Source organism: Miniopterus natalensis, chromosome 10 (genome assembly GCF_054644295.1).
Source record: "Miniopterus natalensis isolate mMinNat1 chromosome 10, mMinNat1.hap1, whole genome shotgun sequence".
Taxonomy (NCBI): domain Eukaryota; kingdom Metazoa; phylum Chordata; class Mammalia; order Chiroptera; family Miniopteridae; genus Miniopterus; species Miniopterus natalensis.
In genome coordinates this window covers 20,144,846-20,167,204 of record NC_142090.1, presented here as the reverse complement: position 1 = coordinate 20,167,204, position 22,359 = coordinate 20,144,846, and the positions used below count along the sequence as shown (strand labels likewise).

Below are 22,359 nucleotides of genomic sequence, written 5' to 3'. Positions count from 1 at the left end.
TTTTGATAGAAAACAAAAACTGATTTATGAAATACAATTTACTACATGTTAGCTTTATGAAAGACAAAATTAAAATACCAGAATGCTCTAAAAAACAGCATGCAGTCCAATATTTATGCTTATGTAACATGTCTCTCCTCTGTACTATAAGCATAAGGATCACTTATTTTTTAAGAGATATCAGCTGGGTAAATGGAGAAAAATGTCAGAATCTGGGATTCATAATTTGGTAAGATAAGGAAAAGGAAAAAATTAGTAAGATAATAAATCACATAAAAATTTATAAGTTAAATGAACACCTTTGTGTTTGGAAATGAAAGACATTCAATGTTTATAGAATGGAATAGGGTTTTCCACTTGTGGAAGCAAACAGAACTAATTAAGGGTCAAGTAAGAAGAATAAATTAGGGCATACAATCATGACAGAAATTGTTAATACAGAGAAATTTAATTTTAGGATTTAAGAGGTCTCAATAGATTAAAACTGTGAACTAAAACCAAGAAATATGAACATAAAACCTACTCTGCGGGACCATACAAACAGACAACTGCATTAAGAATAGAATAGGGAGACCAAGCTGTATGGCAAGAAACTTATGTGAAAGTAACCTGGAATTTCACTGACCACAAACAAAATAAGAGAGCAGTATCATATAGCTGAATTAAAAGAAGAAAAACAAAACCAAGTATATGAATTAATATCTATACAGTAAGTTCTCAACATTATCAACAGGTTCAAGCAACATATAACAAAACCAATTTTACCAGAGGCTAACTCATATAAACAAGAGTTAAGTTCCTAAGGCATCTCCTCAGTGTTACCATGAAATGACAATGAATGAAACAATGTTACTCAAGGAAGGACCTGCTATATAATGAAATTTTTCGGCTAGTGGAAGCAGGGTGTCCAATTTTAGGGAAATAAAAATTTTGTTCATATTTTGAATTGGCCAATATCTGCAGCACTATTTTCACCTTTGAATGCCAAGCTTTGTAGAGAACATTGGTAAAGTGAAATGTTTACTGAGGGGGAGAAATAAGGAATATGGGAAAGTACCGAAGGAAGTGAGATGCCTACTTGGAGAAATAAAGACTAAATGAAGGTGCAACAGATATCTTCAAAGGTACAAAGTCTGTTGATCTTATAGAAGAGGGAACAGATATACTCTAATTCTAGTAAACAGAATGTGGCCCAGGTTAAAATTACAGGTAGGCATATTTTGTCCACCATTTAAAATGGCCTAAAAAGCCCTAGACAGTTTGCTTAGTGGTTAGAGCATTGGCCTGCAGACTGAAGGGTCCTGATTCGATTCCAGCCAAGGGCACGTACCTCGGTTGCAGGCTCGATCCCTGGCCTTGGAAGGGGCATGTGCAGGGGGCAACCAATCGATGTACATCAGTGTGTTTTTCTCTCTCTCTCCCTCCCTCTTTCTCTCCCTCCCTCTCTCTCTCTCTCTCCCTCCCTCCCTCCCTCCTTCACTCTCTGAAAAGCAATGGAAAAAGTATCCTCAGGTGAGGATAACAAAATAAATAAATAAAACTGCCTAAAAATTAAGGGAATATGTTGCTTCGCAATGTAACGAGTCCCCTGTCACAGAGAGTTTTAAGCCAAGGCTAGGCGACCACAGTTAAGAATGTGATATAAAAGGATTCTTGTTCCAGCTAAAGACTTGTATTGGGTAAAAAGTTGTAATACCTATCTCGAAAACTTTTTAATTCCAAGGCACTATGAACTAGAGAGATGTTGTAGAAGTTGTACTTGTGATTAATGATTAATACTAAAACAAATTATTGAACATTAAAATATGAGTTAAGATTAAATATACTGGCAGATGCTTGAAAGTTAAGTTTCCAAATATTTTAAACATTTAGTTTATACTTTTATTATAATCACTTTGCTCTGGTTTTACTATATCCACAAATACTGAAATATAATCAGTGAGATCACCTTACCCAAAGACAGTGAAAATTACAGGACAGGTATTTAGCTAACCTTCTGCCACAGAAGAAGGGATCCATGATGTTTTATCAACCAGGTTATTTAGATTTTGTATTGGTTTCAAACTAGAACACTTTTTACACCTGAAATTAATAAAACAAAAACAAACATTTAAAAATAACTTATTATAATTACTTATTTCAACTTATTTAATATAACTTACTTTTGCTGTTCAAGTATGTACAGTTTAAAAAATAAGTTAAACAAGAGTACTGTCCCTCCTATATTGTAATGTGCATATTATAAACAGAATTATTTTTTTAAATAAGCTTTTTATAATAGGAGCAATAAAAAAGAAAGTATAGTTCAGAATAAACTGCACAAAACTGAGAGTAAGAGAATCAGGAAGAGGTTTCAGGTCTAGATTATTAATTAATTTGGTTGATTTCCTTACTTGGTAAAACAAAAGCATTTAAACAGACAATCTTTAAGAACTTTCATTTTACGGCTCTGTGAACAATTAACAGCTGTCATGGTCTTGACTGACTACAGCCAATAGGGGCAAACTACTCTAACCACAGGCGTCAGTACTCAGTAAGCACACATTCAGAGGCATACAGCTGACAACACCTAATACTATAGTCATATTTCAGAATGTAAGTCAATTTAAAACTACATAATATTCTAAAATTGAACATTATTTAGCGTAGGTATTTTCATTTCCTTATATACAAACATTTAAAGTGATTTTTTATTACATATCATCATGAAGTTTAGGTGATAAAAATATACTTAAATAAAAACAAAAATCAACATTCAGGAGGTTCATCCAGACTCCTTATTTGCAATTTGGGGGCAAATAGAGGGTAACCCTAACAAATGTTATCACCAAACAAATCTAAGTTTTGTTTTTTTAACAGGAAAAGATAATGGAAATAAATATTATTGGCTTAAAAATGGCAATATTAACTTCAGACATTTTGATAAAGCAAGTATACAAATTAAAAATTAAGGGTAACAAATAAAAATTAAATAGAGAATTCATTACTTCTAACTAGTAAAAGAGAAAAATGGAGAAAATTAAGAACATTTGTTATAAATCAAGTCCATGAATACTGAAGAAAAAATAAGCAAAAGAATAACAAAAAATAAGGAAGAGTTTTCAAAAATAGTAAGTGTAAGGGAAAAACAACATAAAATGTAGAAATAAAACCTAATTGTGTCAATAATTAACACTTTAAACACATCTACTTGAAAACAACTAAAATCTATTCCTAAGTATTTATTCATGAGGCCCACTAAAAGATAACACAGGAACATGAAAACAAAGGGATGAGATACCAAGCAATTATGAACTGAATAAATCCCTGATACAATAAAAATATAATTAAAAAAAGACCTTAGGGCAAAAAATCATGATTAGAGATGAAGTCATTACTAAAGGTATACCAAACGACCAATTCATCAGAAGATTAAACACTGAACCTGAATGAACCAGCAGTGTCAAAGTATCTAAAGCACACACTGACAGGACAGAAGGTCACCAGCCCACAATCACAGAGGACATTAAGCACACTAAGAAGTGGTTACACTGATAAAATTGCAAAGGGAAAAAAAGTTTTGAATATGGTTAACAAGTCTGTCTAATGAACATAACTAAACACTAATAAACTCTAAACACAACGATTAAAGATACACATTCTTTAAAAATCTATGCGGTATGTTCAAAATCTGAATGGACATAATCTAGGATAAAGCAAAGCTACACAAATTTCAAAAAATCATTATAAAATGCATCACACTACCTGGTTAAAAAGTCATCTAACCAAAATGCAAACAAAAACATAGCACCTGAAATGTGTGTGTAAAAATTTTAAAAGAATTCATGGGCCAAAGATAGCATAATGAGAATTATGAAACATTTAGCAGTGACAGGAAAATCACTACATATCAACTGTGGGTTAAAGCCATGGCTATTCTTTTTGAGGAGAAAATTATAGACTTAAATATAAAAATTAAAAATATATTAGAGTTAATGAATGAAGTGAGGCAAAAACATTTGAAAAAGAAAACTTGAGGAAACCTAATGAAAGGGAGAAAATAAAGATAAAAACAATAAAAATAACAGAGCAACAATAAAAACAAAAGCTTGCTGCTTTGGAAAAAGGCCAAGGAAAAAAAGGTGCAAATAATATGAAGTGAATAATTCTTAAAATCAGTTAAACATACAACCAAAACAGAGACCAGTAACTCAAAAGAAAAATAGGTAAAATATGTGAATATGGAATTCATAGAACAGACAACTGAACAGCCAATAAAAATGAGGATTGTTTAAACTCACCAGTAACCTAGGAAACGCAAACAATAACACCACAGATATTACTTGATGCTCATCAGTATAACAAAATTGCAAGTTAAACCAACACTAGGTGTTAGAGAAAACCTGGGGGAAAGTGAGCTTGTTACACACTGTTGATGGGGCCATAAAATATTACAATCATTGGAAGAACAATTTGGTATTTTCCAATAAAGCAGAAAATATGCACACTCTTAATAGCAATTCTAGTTAAACACCATACAGTAACTTTCAAATTTTCTGGCAAGAACTCACAGTAACAAATTTATGTTATATCATGACCCAGAATAAAACAGACACGTACAACTGAAACAAAGGTTTAGAAAACAAAACTGAACCTTACTATGTAAAAAGGTGTCTGTTATGCATCCTGACTCATTCCCTTTTCTACCATACCACACTGTACCATATTCCACACCATGTCACTTACAGCAGAAATGTGGGTGTGATCCAACTGATAATATGACAAAGAAATATGCAACAAAATACAAAAAAGGACTTGACTCAGCACTTCTGTAAATGTAATAATGAAGGAGACCCAAGATGGTGGCGACTGAATGGAAGCTATGCCAACACTCCCGGGACCAATCTGGATTTAAAACTAAACACAGAAAAACCATCCTGAAAACCAACTGAAGCTGAGCTGGAGAGCACCCTTATCACCAAGGAGGAAAAGTGGAGACGGCACAGAGACGGGTAGGAAGTGTGGACGCACGAGAGGGCTGGCTGGGCTCCCACAGGCAGCAGCTGAGGTCTGGAGGGAGATCTCAGCTGTGGGGGTTCCCACTGAGAACTCCAGGGCCCAAAACCCCAGGCTGGGCTTCCCAGCCAAGAGCACCAGAGCTCAGAAAGGTGCTCACATAACATCTAGCTGTGAAAAGCAGCTGGGTTTCTGTCTGCCAGGGAGAAACTGCAGGCACCCTATTAAAGAGCCAACACACAAAGTTTCCTGTGCAGCCACTCACCCTGGTTCCGGCAGAGGGGGAGTGGAGTGGACCGGAGCTGTGTGGGGATAGTCTGGGGTTGTGGGCTCTGGAGAGTAAGATCAGGGAACACCTGTGCCAGAGTCATTCCCCCAGACTGTGGAGGACAACTTTTGGGGGAGGGGAAATTTTGGCTTTTGCCTGAGGGGGGAAGCAATTGTCCCACCCTGCTGAAAAGCCTCTCTCACCCTGCCCAGAAGACCTTCTACAGCCTGAGGCTTGTTAAGAAACAAAACAACCAGCCGCCCCACCCTGTGGAGATTCTACAGACAAGCTCATTAAGAGAATCAGATTAATCAGCCTGTAGGCAGAGGCAGACCTCAGAGTGCTTTGAGTCTGCTTGATCCACTTCTGGACCTGGGCCTTGGAAAAGCAGACTTTAGTGTGCATCTCGGTCCTGTCCAAACGCACCCAGCCCCAGCAGAGGAGACCTCAAGCTGGGGGTTGTAGATAGCTCCAAACAGGGTACTCAGGGACAGTCACAAACTGCATCTGACATTGGCTTGTACCAGACACCCTCCAAAAAGAGTGAGAGTCCTAGCAGGCCTACCTAACACTTAGAAACAAACCCCAAAAAGTAGCCAAAATGGGGAGACCAAAAAATGAGCCCCAAATAAAAGAGCAAGAGAAGTCTCCAGAAAAAGAACTAAATGAAATGGAGATAAGCAATCTGTCAGATATAAACTTCAGAATACTGATTGTAAGGATGCTCAACAGCATGAAAAAAGATATGGAAACTATGAAAAATGACCAGTCAGAAGTGAAGAATGACAGAGAAGAAATAAAGAATACACTGGAAGGAATAAATAGCAGATTAGAGGAAGCTGAGGATCCGATCAGTGCATTAGAAGAGAGAGTAGAAAAAATCAACCAATCAGAGACCCCAAAACAAAAAACAATTATAAAACAGGACGACAGTCTAAGGGAGCTGTGGGACAGCATGAAACTTAACAATATTTGTATTATAGCAGTGCCAGAAGAGGTTGAAAGTAAGCAGGTGTTAGAGAACCTGCTTGAAGAAATAATGGCAGAAAACTTCCCTAACCTGGTCAAGGAAAAAGTCACACAAGTTCAGGAGGCACAGAGTCCCAAACAAGAAGAATCCAAAGAGGACTATAGCCACACACATCATAATTAAAATGCTAAGAATTCAAGACAAAGAGAATCTTAAGGAAACTAGAGAAAAGCAATCTGTTACCTACAAAGGAGCTCCCATAGGCTGTCAACTGACTTCTCATAAGAAACTCAACAGGCCAGAAGGGAATGGCATGAAGTATTCAAGGTAATGCAAAACAAGGATATGAAACCAAGAGTACTCTATCCAGCAAGGCTATCATTCAAAATAGGTGGTGACATAAAGAGCTTCCCAGACAAAAAAAGACTAAAGGAGTTTATCATCACCAAACCAGCATTGCAGGAAATGTTAAAGGGACTGCTGTAATAAGAAGTAGAAATAAAGAGAATGAGAAACATAGGCATAAAGAAATAAAATGGCAGTAGATAGGTATCTTTCCATCATAACCTTAAATGTAAGTGGATTAAATGCCCCAATAAAAAGATATAGGGTAGCTGAATGGATAAGAAAACATGACCCAAATATATGCTGTCTACAAGAGACCCACCTCAGAACAAAAGACTCACACAGGATGAGTGAAGGGAAGGGGAAAAAAAATTTTTCCATGCAAATGGAAATGAAAAAAAAAGCTGGGGTAGCAATATTCATATAGGACAAAACAGACTTCAAAATGAAGACCATAACGAGAGACATGAAAGGTCATTAGATAATACTAAAGGGATCAATCCAACAAGAGGATATAAACTCTGATAAACATATATGCACCAATACAGGAGCACCCAAATTTATAAAAAAAACTTCTAGAGGACTTTAAGGGAGAGATTGACAGCAATACAGTCATAGTAGGGGATTTTAACATCCCACTGACTTCATTGGATAGGTCTTCCAGACAAAAAATCAACAAAGAAACAGTTACCCTAAATGACACACTAGATTAAATCAGATGGATTTAATTGACATTTACAGAACATTCTACCCCAAAGCTACAGAATATACATTCTTCTCAAGTGCACATGGGACATTCTCAAAGACAGACCACATGTTAGGACACATAACAAGTCTCTACAAGTTCAAGAAAATTAAAATCTTATCGAGCATCTTCTTGGACCACAGTGGCATGAAATTAGAAATCAACCACAATAAAAATACTAAAAAAATCCAAAGACGTGGAGGCTAAAAAGCATGTTTTTACACAATGAATGGGTTACCAAAGAGATCAAGAAAGAAATAAAAAATTTCTGGAAACAAATGAAAAATGAACACACAACAACTCCAAATCTATGGGACACAATGAAAGCAGTCCTGAGAGGGAAGTTCACGCCACTACAAGCCTACCTCAAAAAACAAGAAAAACTTCTAACAGACTTTCTAACCCTACAGCTTAAAGACTTAGAAAGAGAACAACAAGAAAAGCCCAGAGTAAGTAGAAGGAAAGAAATAATAAAGATCAGAGCAAAAATAAATGACATAGAGACTAAAAAAACAACACAAAAGATCAATAAAGCTGATTCTTTGAAAAGATAAACAAGACTGATGACCCTTTAGCCAGACTCATCAAGAAACAAAGAGAGGGGACCCAAATAAAGAAAATCAGAAACGAGAAAGATGAAATAACAGCTGACTCAACAGAAATACAAAGGATTGTAAGAAAATACTATGCCACAAAGCTGGACAACCAGGACGAAATGGATAAATTCCTAGAAAAATACAACCTTCCAAAACTCAATCTGGAAGAGTCAGAAAGCCTGAATAGGCCAATAACTGCTGATGAAGTTGAAGCAGTAATCAAAGGGTACCCAGCACACAAAAGACATGGCCCCAATGGCTTCACAGGGGAGTTTTACCAAACATTCAAAGAATTAACACATATCCTCCTCAAACTATTTCAAAAAATCCAAGAGGAGGGAACACTTCCAAACTCTTTTTACGAAGCCTGCATTAGCCTAATTCCAAAACCAGATAAAGACACTACAAAGAAAGAGAATTATAGGCCATATCCCTGATGAACATAGATGCTAAAATCCTCAACAAAATATTAGCAAATCGGATCCAGCAATATATTAAAAAGATCATACACCATAACCATGTGGGATTTATTTCAGGGATGAAAGGCTGGTACAATATTTGCAAATCAATAAACATGATACATTATATAAACAAGTTGAAAGACAAAAATCACATGATCATATCAATAGATGCAGAAAAAGCATTCAATAAATCCAATACCCATTTTTGATAAAAACTCTCAGCAAAGTGGGAATAGGGGGATCATACCTCAACATAATAAAGGCCATATATGACAAACCTACAGCCAACATCATACTCAATGGGCAAAAACTAAAACCATTTCCATTAAAAAGCGGAACAAGACAGGGATGTCCACTTTTACCACTCTTATTCAACATAGTACTGGAAGTCCTCGCCACAGCCATCAGACAGGAAGAAAACATAAAAGGCATCCAAATTGGAAAGGAGGAAACAAAACAAAACTGTCATTATTTGCAGATGATACAATATGGTATATAGAGAATCCTAAAGATTCCACCAAAAAACTACTAGATTTAATAAGTGAATTCAGCAAGGTAGCAGGATACAAAATTAACACCCAGAAATCAATGGTATCTTTATACACCAATAATGAACTCTCAGAAAGGGAAACTAAAAAAAAAATCTCATTTACCATTGCAACAAAAAAATTAAGATACTTAGGAATAAACTTAATCAAGGAGGTAAAAGACCTGTACTCGGAAAACTATAGGTCATTTTAAAGAAATAGAAGAAAATAAAACAAATGGGAAAATGTACCACATTCACGGACTGGAAGAATTAACATCATTAAAATGTCCATAATACTCAAAGCAATCTATAGATTCAGTGCAATCCCTATTAAAATACAAACAGCATATTTCACGGATCTAAAACAAACACTTCAAAAATTTATATGGAACAAAAAAGACCCCAAATAGCCACAGCAATCTTGAGAAAGAAGAACAAAGTTGGAGGGAATCACAATACCAGACATCAAGTTAAACTACAAAGCCACTGTAATCAAAACAGCCTGGTATTGGCACAAGAACAGACATATAGATCAGTGGAACAGAAAAGAGAACCCAGAAATTGACCCATGCCATTATGGTCAATTAATATTTGACAAAGGAGGCAAGAACATACAATGGAGTAAAGACAGTCTCTTCAATAAATGGAGTTGGGAAAACTGGACATGTACATGCAAAAAAATGAAACTAGGCCACCAACTTACACCATACACAAAAGTAAATTCAAAATGGATAAAAGACTTAAATGTAAGACATGAAACCATAAAAATCCTAGAGGAAAACATAGGCAGTAAAATCTCAGACATCTCTCATAGCAGTATGTTTGCTGATACATCTCCTAGGGCAAGAGAAACTAAGGAGAAAATAAAAAAATGAGACTGCATCAAAATAAAAAGCCCCTGAACAGCAAAAGAAACCATCAACAAAATGAAAAGGGAGCCCACTGTATGGGAGAACATATTTGCCAACTACACATCTGATAAAGGGTTAATATCCAAAATATATGAGGAACTCATCCAACTTAACAAAAGGAAGAAAATCCAATTAAAAAATGGGCAAAAGACCTAAATAGACACTTTTCCAAAGAGGACATACATTTTGAATTTACAGATGGCTAACAGACGTATGAAAAAATGCTCAACATCGCTAATCATTAGACAGATGCAAATTAAAACCACAATCAAGCATAACTTCACAACTGTCAGAATGGCTACTATCAACAAGTCAACAAATGACAAGTGCTGGTGAGGGTGTGGAGAAAGGGGAGCCCTAGTGCACTGCTGGTAGGAATGTAGACTGGCGCAGCCACTATGGAAAGCAGTATGGAGTTCCCTCAAAAGATTAAAAATTGACCTGCCATTTGACCCAGTGATCCCACTTCTAGGAATATATCCTAAGGAACCTGAAACACCAATCACAAAGAACTTATGCACTCCTATGTTCATAGCAGCACAATTTACAATAGCTAAGATCTGGAAACAGCCCAAGTGCCCATCAGTAGGCGAGTTGGGATAAAAAAGCTATGCGACATTTACACCATGGAATACTATGCAGCTGTAAAGAGGAAGGGTCTTTTTATCCTTTAGCACAGCATGGAGAGAACTAGAAAGTATTATGCTAAGGGAAATAAGCCAGGCAGAGACAGACAAGTACCACATGATTTCACTTATATGTGAAATATAATAAACAAAATAAACTGATGAACAAAATGGATCCAGAGACATAGAAGCATGGAATAGACTGAGGGATCTCAGAGGAAAGATGGGGAGGGGGGAGTTGGTGGGGAGAGATTAATCAAAGAACTTATATGTTATAAACATAACTCATGGACACAGACACTGGTCTGGGGAAGGCCTGGGGGTGGGATGGATGTGGGGTGGAGGGGATCAATGGGGGTAAAAAGGGGACATCTGTAATATTTTCAACAATAAAGATAAAGATACTTAAAAAAATGTAATAAATGAAAATAACATATATCCATTAATAGGAAATGGATTAATAAACCCAAATATATTCCATATGAAATAAAATATTGTATAGCCATTAAAATAATTACTAAACCTACATGTATCAATATGGATAAATCATGAAAATAAAATTGAGTGCAGAAAAAAGTTGCAAAAGGATAGGTATAGTATGAAACAGTTTACATGAATTTTAAAAGCAAAATAATATGCTATATTCCTTACAAGTTCAGAGAAGAAAAACACTGATGAGAAGAACTGACTCCCAAGTTTGGGAAAGTGGTTACTTCTGAGAGGGAAAGGGAAGGAGGAAACTTAAAAGATATGCTAAGGTGTTAAGATTTGTTAAGTCTAAGTGTTCACGATGTCATTCTTGATATTTTTCTGTAGTTAAAATTATTTTTCAAATTAAAAAGAAAAGTCAATAAAAAGATATGTTGGCTTTCAAAGTAATGGAAAATCTAAAAATGTCTTAAAATTTGGAATGTGAGCATAATTTCTCAGTTTATGCTGAAAATGGGGGAAATGATGAAAGCCTTAATAGAACTTTTATTTTAGACTTTTAGTAAGTAAAGGATATTCCAAAGCTTAATAACTAATATTTGCTTTCCTGGTTCTAGAGTGACCAAGGTGCCTGATACTAGGAAGGAGAGATGGAAGAGAGGAAGAGGAGAGCGAGCCAGTGAATGAGGATGGGCATGTGAAAACGAGAAGGCCCATTTAGTCACTTATTATTATTAAAAAGAAACAAATGGCATTTGATGGACTTCTGTGAGGATATGCTTAGAGAGGAAGGGAGGGGGGAGAGAAAGAGACAGAGGGAGGGAGGGAGGGAGGGAGGGAGGGAGGGAGGGAGGGAGGGAGGGAGAACAACCTTGATCGGCTGCCTTCCGCACATGCCCCGACCAAAGATCAAACCCACAACACTGGTGTGTGCCCTGACCTGGAATCGAACTGGTAACCTTTTGGTGCATAGGATGATGGTCAACCAAGTGAGCCATTCCAGCTGGGCCCCAGACTTTTATTTCTGAACTAACTGTTGGATAAACCTTGATGAACTTGACTCTGAGGTCATGAGTTCAATGAGAGATATAATTAAAGACACTGGAACATCAAAGTAAAAATAGGTATAATCCAGGGCTTTAACTCAGTGACACACTAGTTCCAACTTATATGTGAAGTTTTACAATATTTTGTATATGATACAGAACGCAGGGCAACCTCCCTATGCCTACCAGTGACTTCGGTAGTCATAATCATAGCGATATCAGGATTGCAGAATGCAGTTTTCAACTGAAATAAAGATTTACACATTATAACAGTGAGTAACAACTGCTACAAATAAAAGAGTATGAAAGGGAGTAGGCTGGTATGACTAGATGTATTCTATCATCCAAGGTTTCTCAAAGCAGTGCATTTCCAAGGTGATTGTTTCATCAAGTCAAAGGAAAGATTTTATCCCCACTGCCTCCTTCCAAATGCAAAAATCTGTTTCTAGTTCCTAATGTATTCTGATATGTTCCAATTACTCAGTGGCAACTAATTTGTAACTTTGTGTCACAGAAATTCTGGAATTCAATCACTTAACTTTTACTAGTATGTAGCTCTGAACCTTTCTCTGTAAGTAGTATCTAAACGCTTGTGAAAGAAAACAGATGATAATTAGTCCCTGGGTAGCACATTGTAGGCACTCAGTACATATGCTATCAAAACAATAAATATATGTGAAAAATCTAGTACATATAAACTGGTGCTCAATAAGTATACACTGACTATACAGTAACAAGTGGGATAAAATAATAAAAGTAAAAATTACTCTTATTTTTAATTCACAAAGTTTCAAGAATTAAAAACATACCCATAGTGATGTATTTTTCCTTGTATAAGGAACGGTGCTGAAAGGTCAAGAAGTTCCAGGTCTTCATGGCCAGATCTCACAGGAATCACACTATGAAACTTGTTTGCAAGTTTGTAGATTTCACTTAGTGTACCTCCTATTAAGAGAGAATAAAAAAACCCTTTCAAGTAGTACAAACACAACACAGGCAAAATGAAGAACCAGTTAAGTAACACAAGAGGTATAGTAAAAGGCTAAAGGGATTGAAAGAAAAAGACAATGAAAGCCATGAAGTTAGAGATTTAATAGATTTATAAATTCATTCTGAAAACTAATGATTTTTAAACTTAGATTCCTATACAGATTAAAGAAACCACTGCACAAAAATGCTGTGACTTGAGCAAAACATAAGGCTTGTGAAAATTTAACCATCTTTTTAAATGTATACAAATTGCTCTTCACACCAGGAACACTTTGGTTCAAAGAATCAGAACAAAGTTAAGAGCCAGAGTACACAGGACTCTCATTATTAAACTTGCTATATACTACTAATATCTAGGCAAGTTTAGTCCTAAATTTGAAATAAATCTTTTAAACTTTCAGGTCAACATTAAATTTAAGTATAGATGCAAATAGTTCATGTAATGTGAATTGGTGTATAGTGTTTGTTCGTTTTTCCCGGGAAACCCACCACAATTACCCCAATCCTATGATAGGGTGAACATGAAAACCATCATGCTGCTGCCCAGCTGGTGTGGCTCAGCGGTTGAGCATCAACCTATGATCTGGGAGATCAAGGTTCGATTCCCGGTCAGGACATATGCCCGGGTTGCCAGTTCAATCCCCGGTGGCGGGCATGCAGGAGGGAACTGATGAATGACTCTCATCATTGATGTTTCCATCTCTCTCTCTCCCTCTCCCTTCCTCTCTCTGAAATCAATAAAGATATATATATCTCTAAATATATATATATATCTAAATATATATATATATCTAAAGATACATATATAAAGATATATATATAAAGTGTTTTAAAACAACAACAAACAAACAAAAAACCCCATCATGCTGGCTGAGAAACAGTATGCCCAACGGTGCTCCATTATTCCAAGGCAGCATTTTCTGAGATAACTCAAACCTCCTGGTACCTTTTCTGGTGTACTTTTTACTTATATTGATAACTGTCCCTCTCCAGGGAAAAAGAATATGATTTATAAAAATACTTTGATTTACTTCCTAAAAGTTGTATAAAATTTGTAACATTAAAATTCAATTGTGAGGGGACGTACTCTGGTATAGCAAACTAAGGATGTCCAAAAATACACTTTTCATAAAAGCAAAATGAACATTGGCAAACATTTATTCAATAAATATTTACTGAGAGCCAGTTATATGCCAGGTATACTATGCCAGGTGCTGAAGATACACAGATGAAAATAAACCTATATCCTGTCCTTAGGGAGCTCACATTCTAATAAGAAAACAATCCTATAAGCAGACAGGTAAAACACAGGTGTAATACAAGAAGAAAAGTGCTGTATTGGAAATACACACAATACGTAGTAAGAACCACTGAAATCTGGTCAATCAGAAAAAGGCCTTCATATTATAGGTGCTCATTAAACACTCCACATGAATTGCTAAATAAAGGGAATTACTGAGCTTACTTCTGAATATGCACCAGAGCAGAAATTGTCAGGAGAATAGCAATGGATTGGCAAAAAGGCACAGAGAAATACACAGGGTTTAGGAGTTGCCCAGTTCGATATGGTGGGATGGGAACTGCAGGAGATGAGACTGAAGGTCCGTGGGGTGAGTCGTAAAGACAGGGTCAGGAGCTAAAGGGACTTTGTAACTCAAGCTTCTTTTGGACCCTCGAGGCCAACTTAGCTTCAGCACAGAATTCTGTGCGAGGCATGTGTATTCTAAATATACCTATTTTCTAAAAGGGTTACATATTGCTTTTGATAAATACAAAAATGTCAGTAATAAAAATGATCATAAGCCAGTATAAGAAAAATAATTCATTTATAAAATGCAACTAAAGATTTCTATAATGAAAATTAAAGATGATGGCTTCCTTTTATTATGGAATATTCTTAAGAAAACGTCTCAAGGAAACTAATAAAACATTAAATTTAGGATGGGAAAAAATCTGTGGTAAATAGATAAAATAAGACCAAAGTAGAAAAGCAATGCAAAAACAAATATGACTCACCCAGCCAGCATGGCTCAGTGGTTGAGCACTGACCTATGATCCAGGAGATTGAAGTTTGATTCCCTGTCAGGGCACATGCCTGGGTTGCGGGCTCGATCCCCAGCAGGGGACATGCAAGAGGCAGCCAATCAATGACTCTGTCATCATTGATGTTTCTCTCTTTCTCTCTCTCCTCTCTCTCTCTCTCTCTCTCTCTCTCTCCCCCCCTCTCTCTCCCTCTCCCTCTCCCTTCCTCTCTCTCTGAAATCAATAAAAATATATATTAAAGAAAACGAAAAAACAAATATGACTCAAAATTTCATTTTTTAAAAACATGTCAAGTTATCTTTCTTTGTTTCAAGGGTCCCTTCTTTGATTTAGATATCGATAGGTGATATCCATTTCATTCTTATGAAACAACAGTGACACCCAGAGGCCAAAATAACAGCAACCATATATCACAAGCAACCTCTTAACTATTATTCAGCTTGATAATTGGCTTGGATCTAATTAAAATTACATGCAAAAATCCAACAAAATGAACAAATGCCAACCCCTGAGTTTAATGTATACTTTATATATGTGTGTATGTATATATATATAAATCTAGCTGTTATCGATAATATATTCTTTTATGAAATTTAAATTAACAATATTTTGACTTTACTTGTCCTAGGTTGCCCCTAAAATATATTTAACAATAATTAGAGAAAGACACAAGCAAAGCTGTAATCTAATAAAACAGTAACTTAAATATCTTACCTTCTATCAAAATCAGACAGTCATTTGAAAGTGGGAGAATACCATTATTTTTCACAAAATGAACAGCTACTTTTCGCTCTCCCTGATCTTTAGTGGTCCAGACTTTCGAATCATATAATACTGTATTGTGTAGTTTGGCATCGGGAGTTTTAGTTGCACTCTCTTGCAAAATTCGATCCAAATCACCTTCATGTAGAACTTCCTGCCTAAAATTATCAACAATGAAAAAACACAAAACAATGGCATAAGTTTGGAAATTCAAATTTTACAAATTATCCAATCAAAAAATTGTTTATATGCTGATGAGCCAGCTACTTGTTTTAAAACATGGAGATAATTCACTTTGCAGATTAAAGACTGTTACTCAATAGAAAGATATTTCTATTTCATGGCTAAGTAGCTGCCTATCAATAATTACACTAACCACTAGAAACTTCCTTGCTTTGTTTTGTGACATCCAAGTTACTAATTATAATTATTTCCAGCACCAATTTGCCCCCCTCTATCAGCTTCCCAGTGGGCTAAGAAAATGCAGCAGTCCCCTCCTTGTCTTCACTCCAGTTAAATATCCACTTACCACCCAAGTGACCTCATTGTCAAAGGGCATCTACTTTACAAACCAGTATTTGTTTTGATTCCTTTTCATCTAGAGTAATAATTTTAAAAAGTCATATGGTAAAGTACGATTGAGAAGAAATGGCATGATCTGGAGTCAAAAGGTCTGTCACAAACCAGCTGAATAACATTAGGTAACACCTCTTAACCTTTCTGAGGCAACTTTCTTAGTTGTTCAAAAAAATGATCATAGAGCCCAGCTGAGCGTGGCTCAGCGGTTGAGCGACAACCTGGGATCCAGGTAATTGGAGTTCGATTCCCGGTTAGGGCACATGCCCGGGTTGTGGGCTCGATCCCCAGTCGGGGGTGTGCAGGAGGCAGCTGATCAGTGACACTCTCATTATTGATGTTTCTGTCTCTCTCCCTCCCTCTCTCTGAAATCAATAAAGATATATTTTTTAAAAAAAATGATCATAGAGGGTGGTTGAGTTATGTGATTTTACTGAATTTGGCAAACTATAATTTGATAATATTTCAAGAATTATTTAAAATCTGTATTGATATTTTAATTCCAACTACCATTTCAGATTCAAATGGGCAGCCCAGCTGGGCACGGCTCAGTGGTTGAGCATCAACCTAGGATCCAGGAGATCCCAGTTCGATTCCTGGTCAGGGCACATGCCCTGGATGTGAGCTCGATTCCCAGTGAGGGGTGTGCAGGGGGCAGCCGATCAATGACTCTCTCATCATTGATGCTTCTATCTCTCTCTCCCTTTCTTTTCCTCTCTCTGGGATCAATAAAGACATATTTAAAAAAAAAAAAAAATTCAAATGGGTAGAAGACAAGTCCCCCCTTTCAGGTAAGAAGACTTTATGATCAAAAATCTCCACAAAGAGTATTATACTTAGATTTTAGAGGGGAATATACATATATTAGTGTACACAGAAGCATAGACACAAACAATATATAAACACAAATATAATGGAGATGTATATATAGTATTTATACATTACATATTTAGAGGCAAGATTGAGAGCTAATAAGTATACACTCATTCTAATGTCTTAATAATTTATATATTTATATAATAATTGATGTTTAAAATAAAAGCTTTGAGGTACTAAGTAATTCTCAATTCCTAACAAGAATTTAAGTTGTATTTACTATATTGTAGTGATTAAACAGGAGCGCTCTCTCTCTCTCTATTTCTCTCTCCCTCTCCCCCCCTTCCATTCTCTCTGAAAAGCAATGGGAAAAATATCCTCGGGTGAGGATTTAAAAAAAAAAGTTATTTTGGCTATTTGGGGTCTTTTGTGGTTCCACACAAATCTGATGATTCTTTGTTTTATTTCTTTAAAAAATGTCATTGGGGTCCTGGCCGGTTTAGCTCAGTAGGAAGAATGTTGGCCCACAGACCAAAGGGTTGTGGCCCACAGGTTCGATTCCCAGTCAAGGGCAGGTTCAATCCCTGGGCCCCAGTCAGGGAGCCTTGGAACCAATCCATGTGTCTCTCTCACACTGTTTCTCCTTCTTTCCTGCCCTCCTCCCTCCCTTCCACTCTCTCTCTAAAACATCAATGGAAAAAATATCCTCAGGTGAGGATTAAAAAAAAAGTCATTGGGATTTTGATGGGGATTACATTAAATCTGTATATTGCTTTGGGTAATATGGGCCTTTTAACTATGTTGATTCTTCCAAACCATGAATATGGAATATCTTTCTGATTCATTGTGTCTTTTTCAATCTCTTTTAATAATGCTTTGTAGCTTTCAGTTATAGGTCCTTCACATCCTTTGTTAAATTTAGTCCTAGGTATTTTATTCTTTTTGTTGCAATTGCAAAATGAATTGCCTTTTCCATTTATTTTTTTGAAATTTCATTGTTAGGGTACAGGAATGCAGTGGATTTCTGTACATTGATCTTGTATCCTATAACTTTATTGTATTTGTTTATTGTTTCTAATAGTTTTTTGGTGGAGTCTTTAGGGTTTTCTGAATAAAGAACCATGAAACCTATATAATTTTACTAACAATGTTATCCCAATAAATTTAAGTAAAAAGAACTATAGTTATTAATGGTTTGTTTTTAAGAATACTTTTTGTGACAAATGAGTGTCTCCCCAAATATTTTCACAGTTTTTTATTTGTTTGCATTTGTCAGTTACTAAATTGAATTTCAGATCTAAAAATAGCGCCTACTTTTATTTCTCATTACTAAGAAATATCAAAAGGATTTACTAAGAATTTTGTATTTTCTCTTAAAAACATTAGCATTCTATCAAAATACAATACAGAAAATCACATTTTACTTATTGCCAGGACTTCAACTGATGTATATGAAAACATATATACATAAATACTATGAAGTGAAACTTGTTTTATTAAGGAAAATACTTACATTGAATGACAGTTAGGACAATAAAGTTTAACAGACTGAAAGAGTCTTCTGGGCTTATAAGACCTCAATTTTGCTCGAATGCGGTATCGTTGAGGAGCTTTTTGTTTCAAAATAGCACATAGTGGGGTGTTCTCCAAATATTGATGATCTGTAAGTACTATAAAGAATTTTTAGAATAAGGTAGAAAAATCTACAAGAATAAGTATATTCATGACATGAATACCCCTGAAAATACATATAATAAAATCCAATTAAGTTGTATTATTTGTCAACCTTGTTAACATTTTGCCACATCTGTCGTCTCATCTGTATTTATCTGTCTTTCTCCACACATATATAAACCTTACAGATACATAATTCATTTATGAATGAATTACATAATTAATTCTTTCATATATATATATTCATTCATATATATATATGAATCCTTAGAGAATAATTTCCAGACATCACACCCCTTTATTCCTAAATATTTCAGTGTGTATTTCACAAAAACAAGACTTCATTGACATAATACAGTGCAATTTTCAACATCAGAACATTTAATATTGGTGTACTGTTATCACTGAATCAACAGACTTTATTCAAATTTCTCTCACTGTCCTCTCATAAATGCTCTTATTCAGCACTTTATTTCTGGGTTGAGGATCCAATCATGAACCATGCATTTCATTTACTTTTCCTGTCTCTTTGGAATCCTCTAATGAAGAATGGTTCCTCAGCTTTCTCTGTCTTTAATGACATCGGTGTATTTGAGAAGAGCTCATTTGGGTGTGCCTGGCTTTTCTCATGATCAGATATAAATTATGCATTTTTGATAGGAATATTACTATAGAAATTATATTGTGGCCTTCCTTCTCAGTGTATCACATCAAGAGGCACATGATATCAATGTTTTTATTCCTGGGGATGGTAACTTTGCTTAGTTGGCTAAGGTGGTGCTCAACAGATTTTTCCACTATAAACTTATTTCCTTCCCTTTTAATTGATAAAAAAGTAACTGGGAAGATATAAATATCCCAATCTTATTAAACATTAAAGATTCAGCTAGTTTAGGAAAAATTGGTGATTCACAATTAAATCAATTATTATTATTATGGTTGCAAAATGGCATGTTTTTTCCCCCTAACTTTATCATTCCTTTTACATTTATTAGTTGCCATTCTATTTTTATTTTTCTTAAATTTATTTATTTTTTTAAATGTGTCTTTATTGATTTCAGAAAGAGGGAGAGAGAGAGAGATAGAAACATCAATGATTAGAGAGCTGTCATTGATCGGCTGCCTCCTGCACACCTCTCACTGGGGATGGAGCTCACACCCGGGCATGTGCACTGACCAGGAATTGAACCAACATCTCTGGGATCCTAGGTTGATGCTCAACAGCTGAGCCACGCTGGCGGGTACCACTCTATTTTTAATAAGAGCTTTCCATTCAACTTCACTGATTTGTTTTTGTTCTTTTATTTACTATCCACATGAACTAGTGGATTCCTACTTTATTCAATAAATTCTATTCCATCACTAGTATTTTTTATTTTGATCCTCAATTTGTACAAGATTTCACACATTCCATCACCAACTGAGAATTTCTTTTCTCTCTGACATAAGGCATTCCAGACTCATAATATTCCTATCCTAATCCTGGAACCTGCTATTTCTCCAAGGAGTCCTAATTCCTTTCAAGGGGGAATACTATTTATAAACCAAAACCTGTGTACTAAGTATGCTCACTGCAACTGGGTGCCATTGTTCCGATGGCCTTTTGTTGCCAGAGCTAGGGCATATATGCACACATGTTCATACCTACACTTACACACATGGCCTGTATATGTATGTGAGTGAACACATATATACAAATACACATCTATAAAACATGAATACATACTGACACCTCCAATTTTAATACAATACCACAAGCTTCTAGCCTTCCCCCATTTCATAGTTATATGTCCTTTCTCCAATGAGAGACTTATATTTTATAATAGTATATTATAGAACATTAAGAGACTTGTGCTTACAATTTTTTTTCTTGCCCCACTGGTGTGGCTCAGCAGTTGAGCACTGACCCATGAACCAGTAGGTCATGGTTCAGTTCCTGGTCAGGGCACATGCCCAGGCTGCTGGCTCAATCCCCAATAGGGGGCATGCAGGAGGCAGCTGACTGAAAAACTCTCTCTTATCAATGATGTTTCTATTCCTCTCTCTGAAATCAATAAAAACATATTTAAAAAATTTTTTTTCCCTCAAATTTCTTTCATCTTAGCTGAATTAACAGAAGGATGGCATGTGATAGATTTACTATCATTGTTAACATTAAGTTAAAGTTTGGGGGCATATTGTAAGGAGCTGTTTCATGAACACTGCTAAATGCATAATGTGAATTGATTAAAATTAGTGTCATATTAAGATATTTTACATTCTCAAACTAAAAATAAGCCCCAACTGCACTGTTAAATAGTATATGTTTTATAAACCTTAAAGATACATGACTTTAAGTACATATTTGATGTAAAAACATGTATCTTTCTGGGTTCCATTTTATGCTAGTTAGGATGAGGTAAAGGAATAAAAGATAAATATAGATATATGTTTGCCATCACGGATATCTGCTCTTAATATATGATAGAAATGAATGTGTTGATATGTATCAGGACAGGCTTCATTATGCTCACTATTATGCCCATATTTAAAACATGAAACATGGTCTTACTTGTAGCTGACAGTTGCTGACATCTTTCTACCTCATACAGTGATACTGATCCAGAGCCTATGGAAGGAGAAGGAAAGGGGAATTACACAGTTTTAAAATCCATTAAAAATTCAATGAGGTATTAGAAAATATAAAACATTGCCGAGGAACTGAAAAAAATCTGAACGAATAGTAAAATATGCCATGTTAAGGGATGGGAAGGTTCAATATTGTTAAGATATAGATTATCTCTGAAATAATCTGTATATTCAAGACAATCCTAATCAAAATTGCAGAAGGTTAACTATAGAAAGAGACAAGCAGATTCTATCACTTAGGTGGAAATGCAAGAATCTAGAGTACATCTTGACAAAGGACAAAACTGGAAGAATTACATATACTCCATGACTTAAAGACTTACTAAATCAAGACAATATGGTACTGACATAAAGACGGACCAAATTAAAAAAAAAATTAAAAAGAAAGCCCAGAAATAAACCCACATTTACATGATCATTCTATTTTTGATAAAGGCAGCAAAGCAATCCAAAGAGAAAGCAAAACTTTTCAACAACTGGAAATTAGTATGAAGGGAAAAAATGCTTACTTCATCATATTAGTAGGAACTGAACAGAAAGCCCAGAAATAAATCTACATATACACCCATTTGATTTTTGACAAAGACACCAAAGCCATCTTACAGAAAAAGAAAAGAAATAGGTGCTAAAACAACTGTAAATTCATATTTTAAAAAAAATGTCTACCTCATACAATACTCCTAGCATCAAAAAGGAATAACCTATTGATATATGTGAAATATGGATGAATATAAAAAAACATATATATGTACAAGAGTACGTATTAATCCATTTATTTGAAGTTCTAGAAAAGGTGCAGTTAATCTATGGTGGAAAACAATCAGAACTTCTGGGGTAGGGACGGTGATGAGGGCTGACTGAGAAGGAGCCCAGGGGAGCTTTCTGTGACAAGGGCAATGTACTAGATTTTAAGAGACTTAGGTTACACAGATTTGTGTATTAGTCAAAA

General features: G+C 35.5%; 1 protein-coding gene across 4 annotated transcripts in view; it reads right to left on the bottom strand.

Moving 5' to 3' along the window:
- Positions 1-22,359, bottom strand: part of POT1 (protection of telomeres 1) — an 84,618-nt gene that overhangs the window by 5,215 nt on the left and 57,044 nt on the right. For all 4 annotated transcript variants that reach the window (XM_016213351.2, XM_016213352.2, XM_016213353.2 and 1 more), the window contains 5 exons: positions 21,334-21,390; positions 18,622-18,778; positions 15,669-15,874; positions 12,731-12,866; positions 1,994-2,082 (listed from right to left, as the gene is read on the bottom strand). In XM_016213351.2, coding sequence (XP_016068837.2) covers positions 1,994-2,082; positions 12,731-12,866; positions 15,669-15,874; positions 18,622-18,778; positions 21,334-21,390 — 645 coding nt within the window. The remainder of the gene's footprint in view (positions 1-1,993; positions 2,083-12,730; positions 12,867-15,668; positions 15,875-18,621; positions 18,779-21,333; positions 21,391-22,359) is intronic.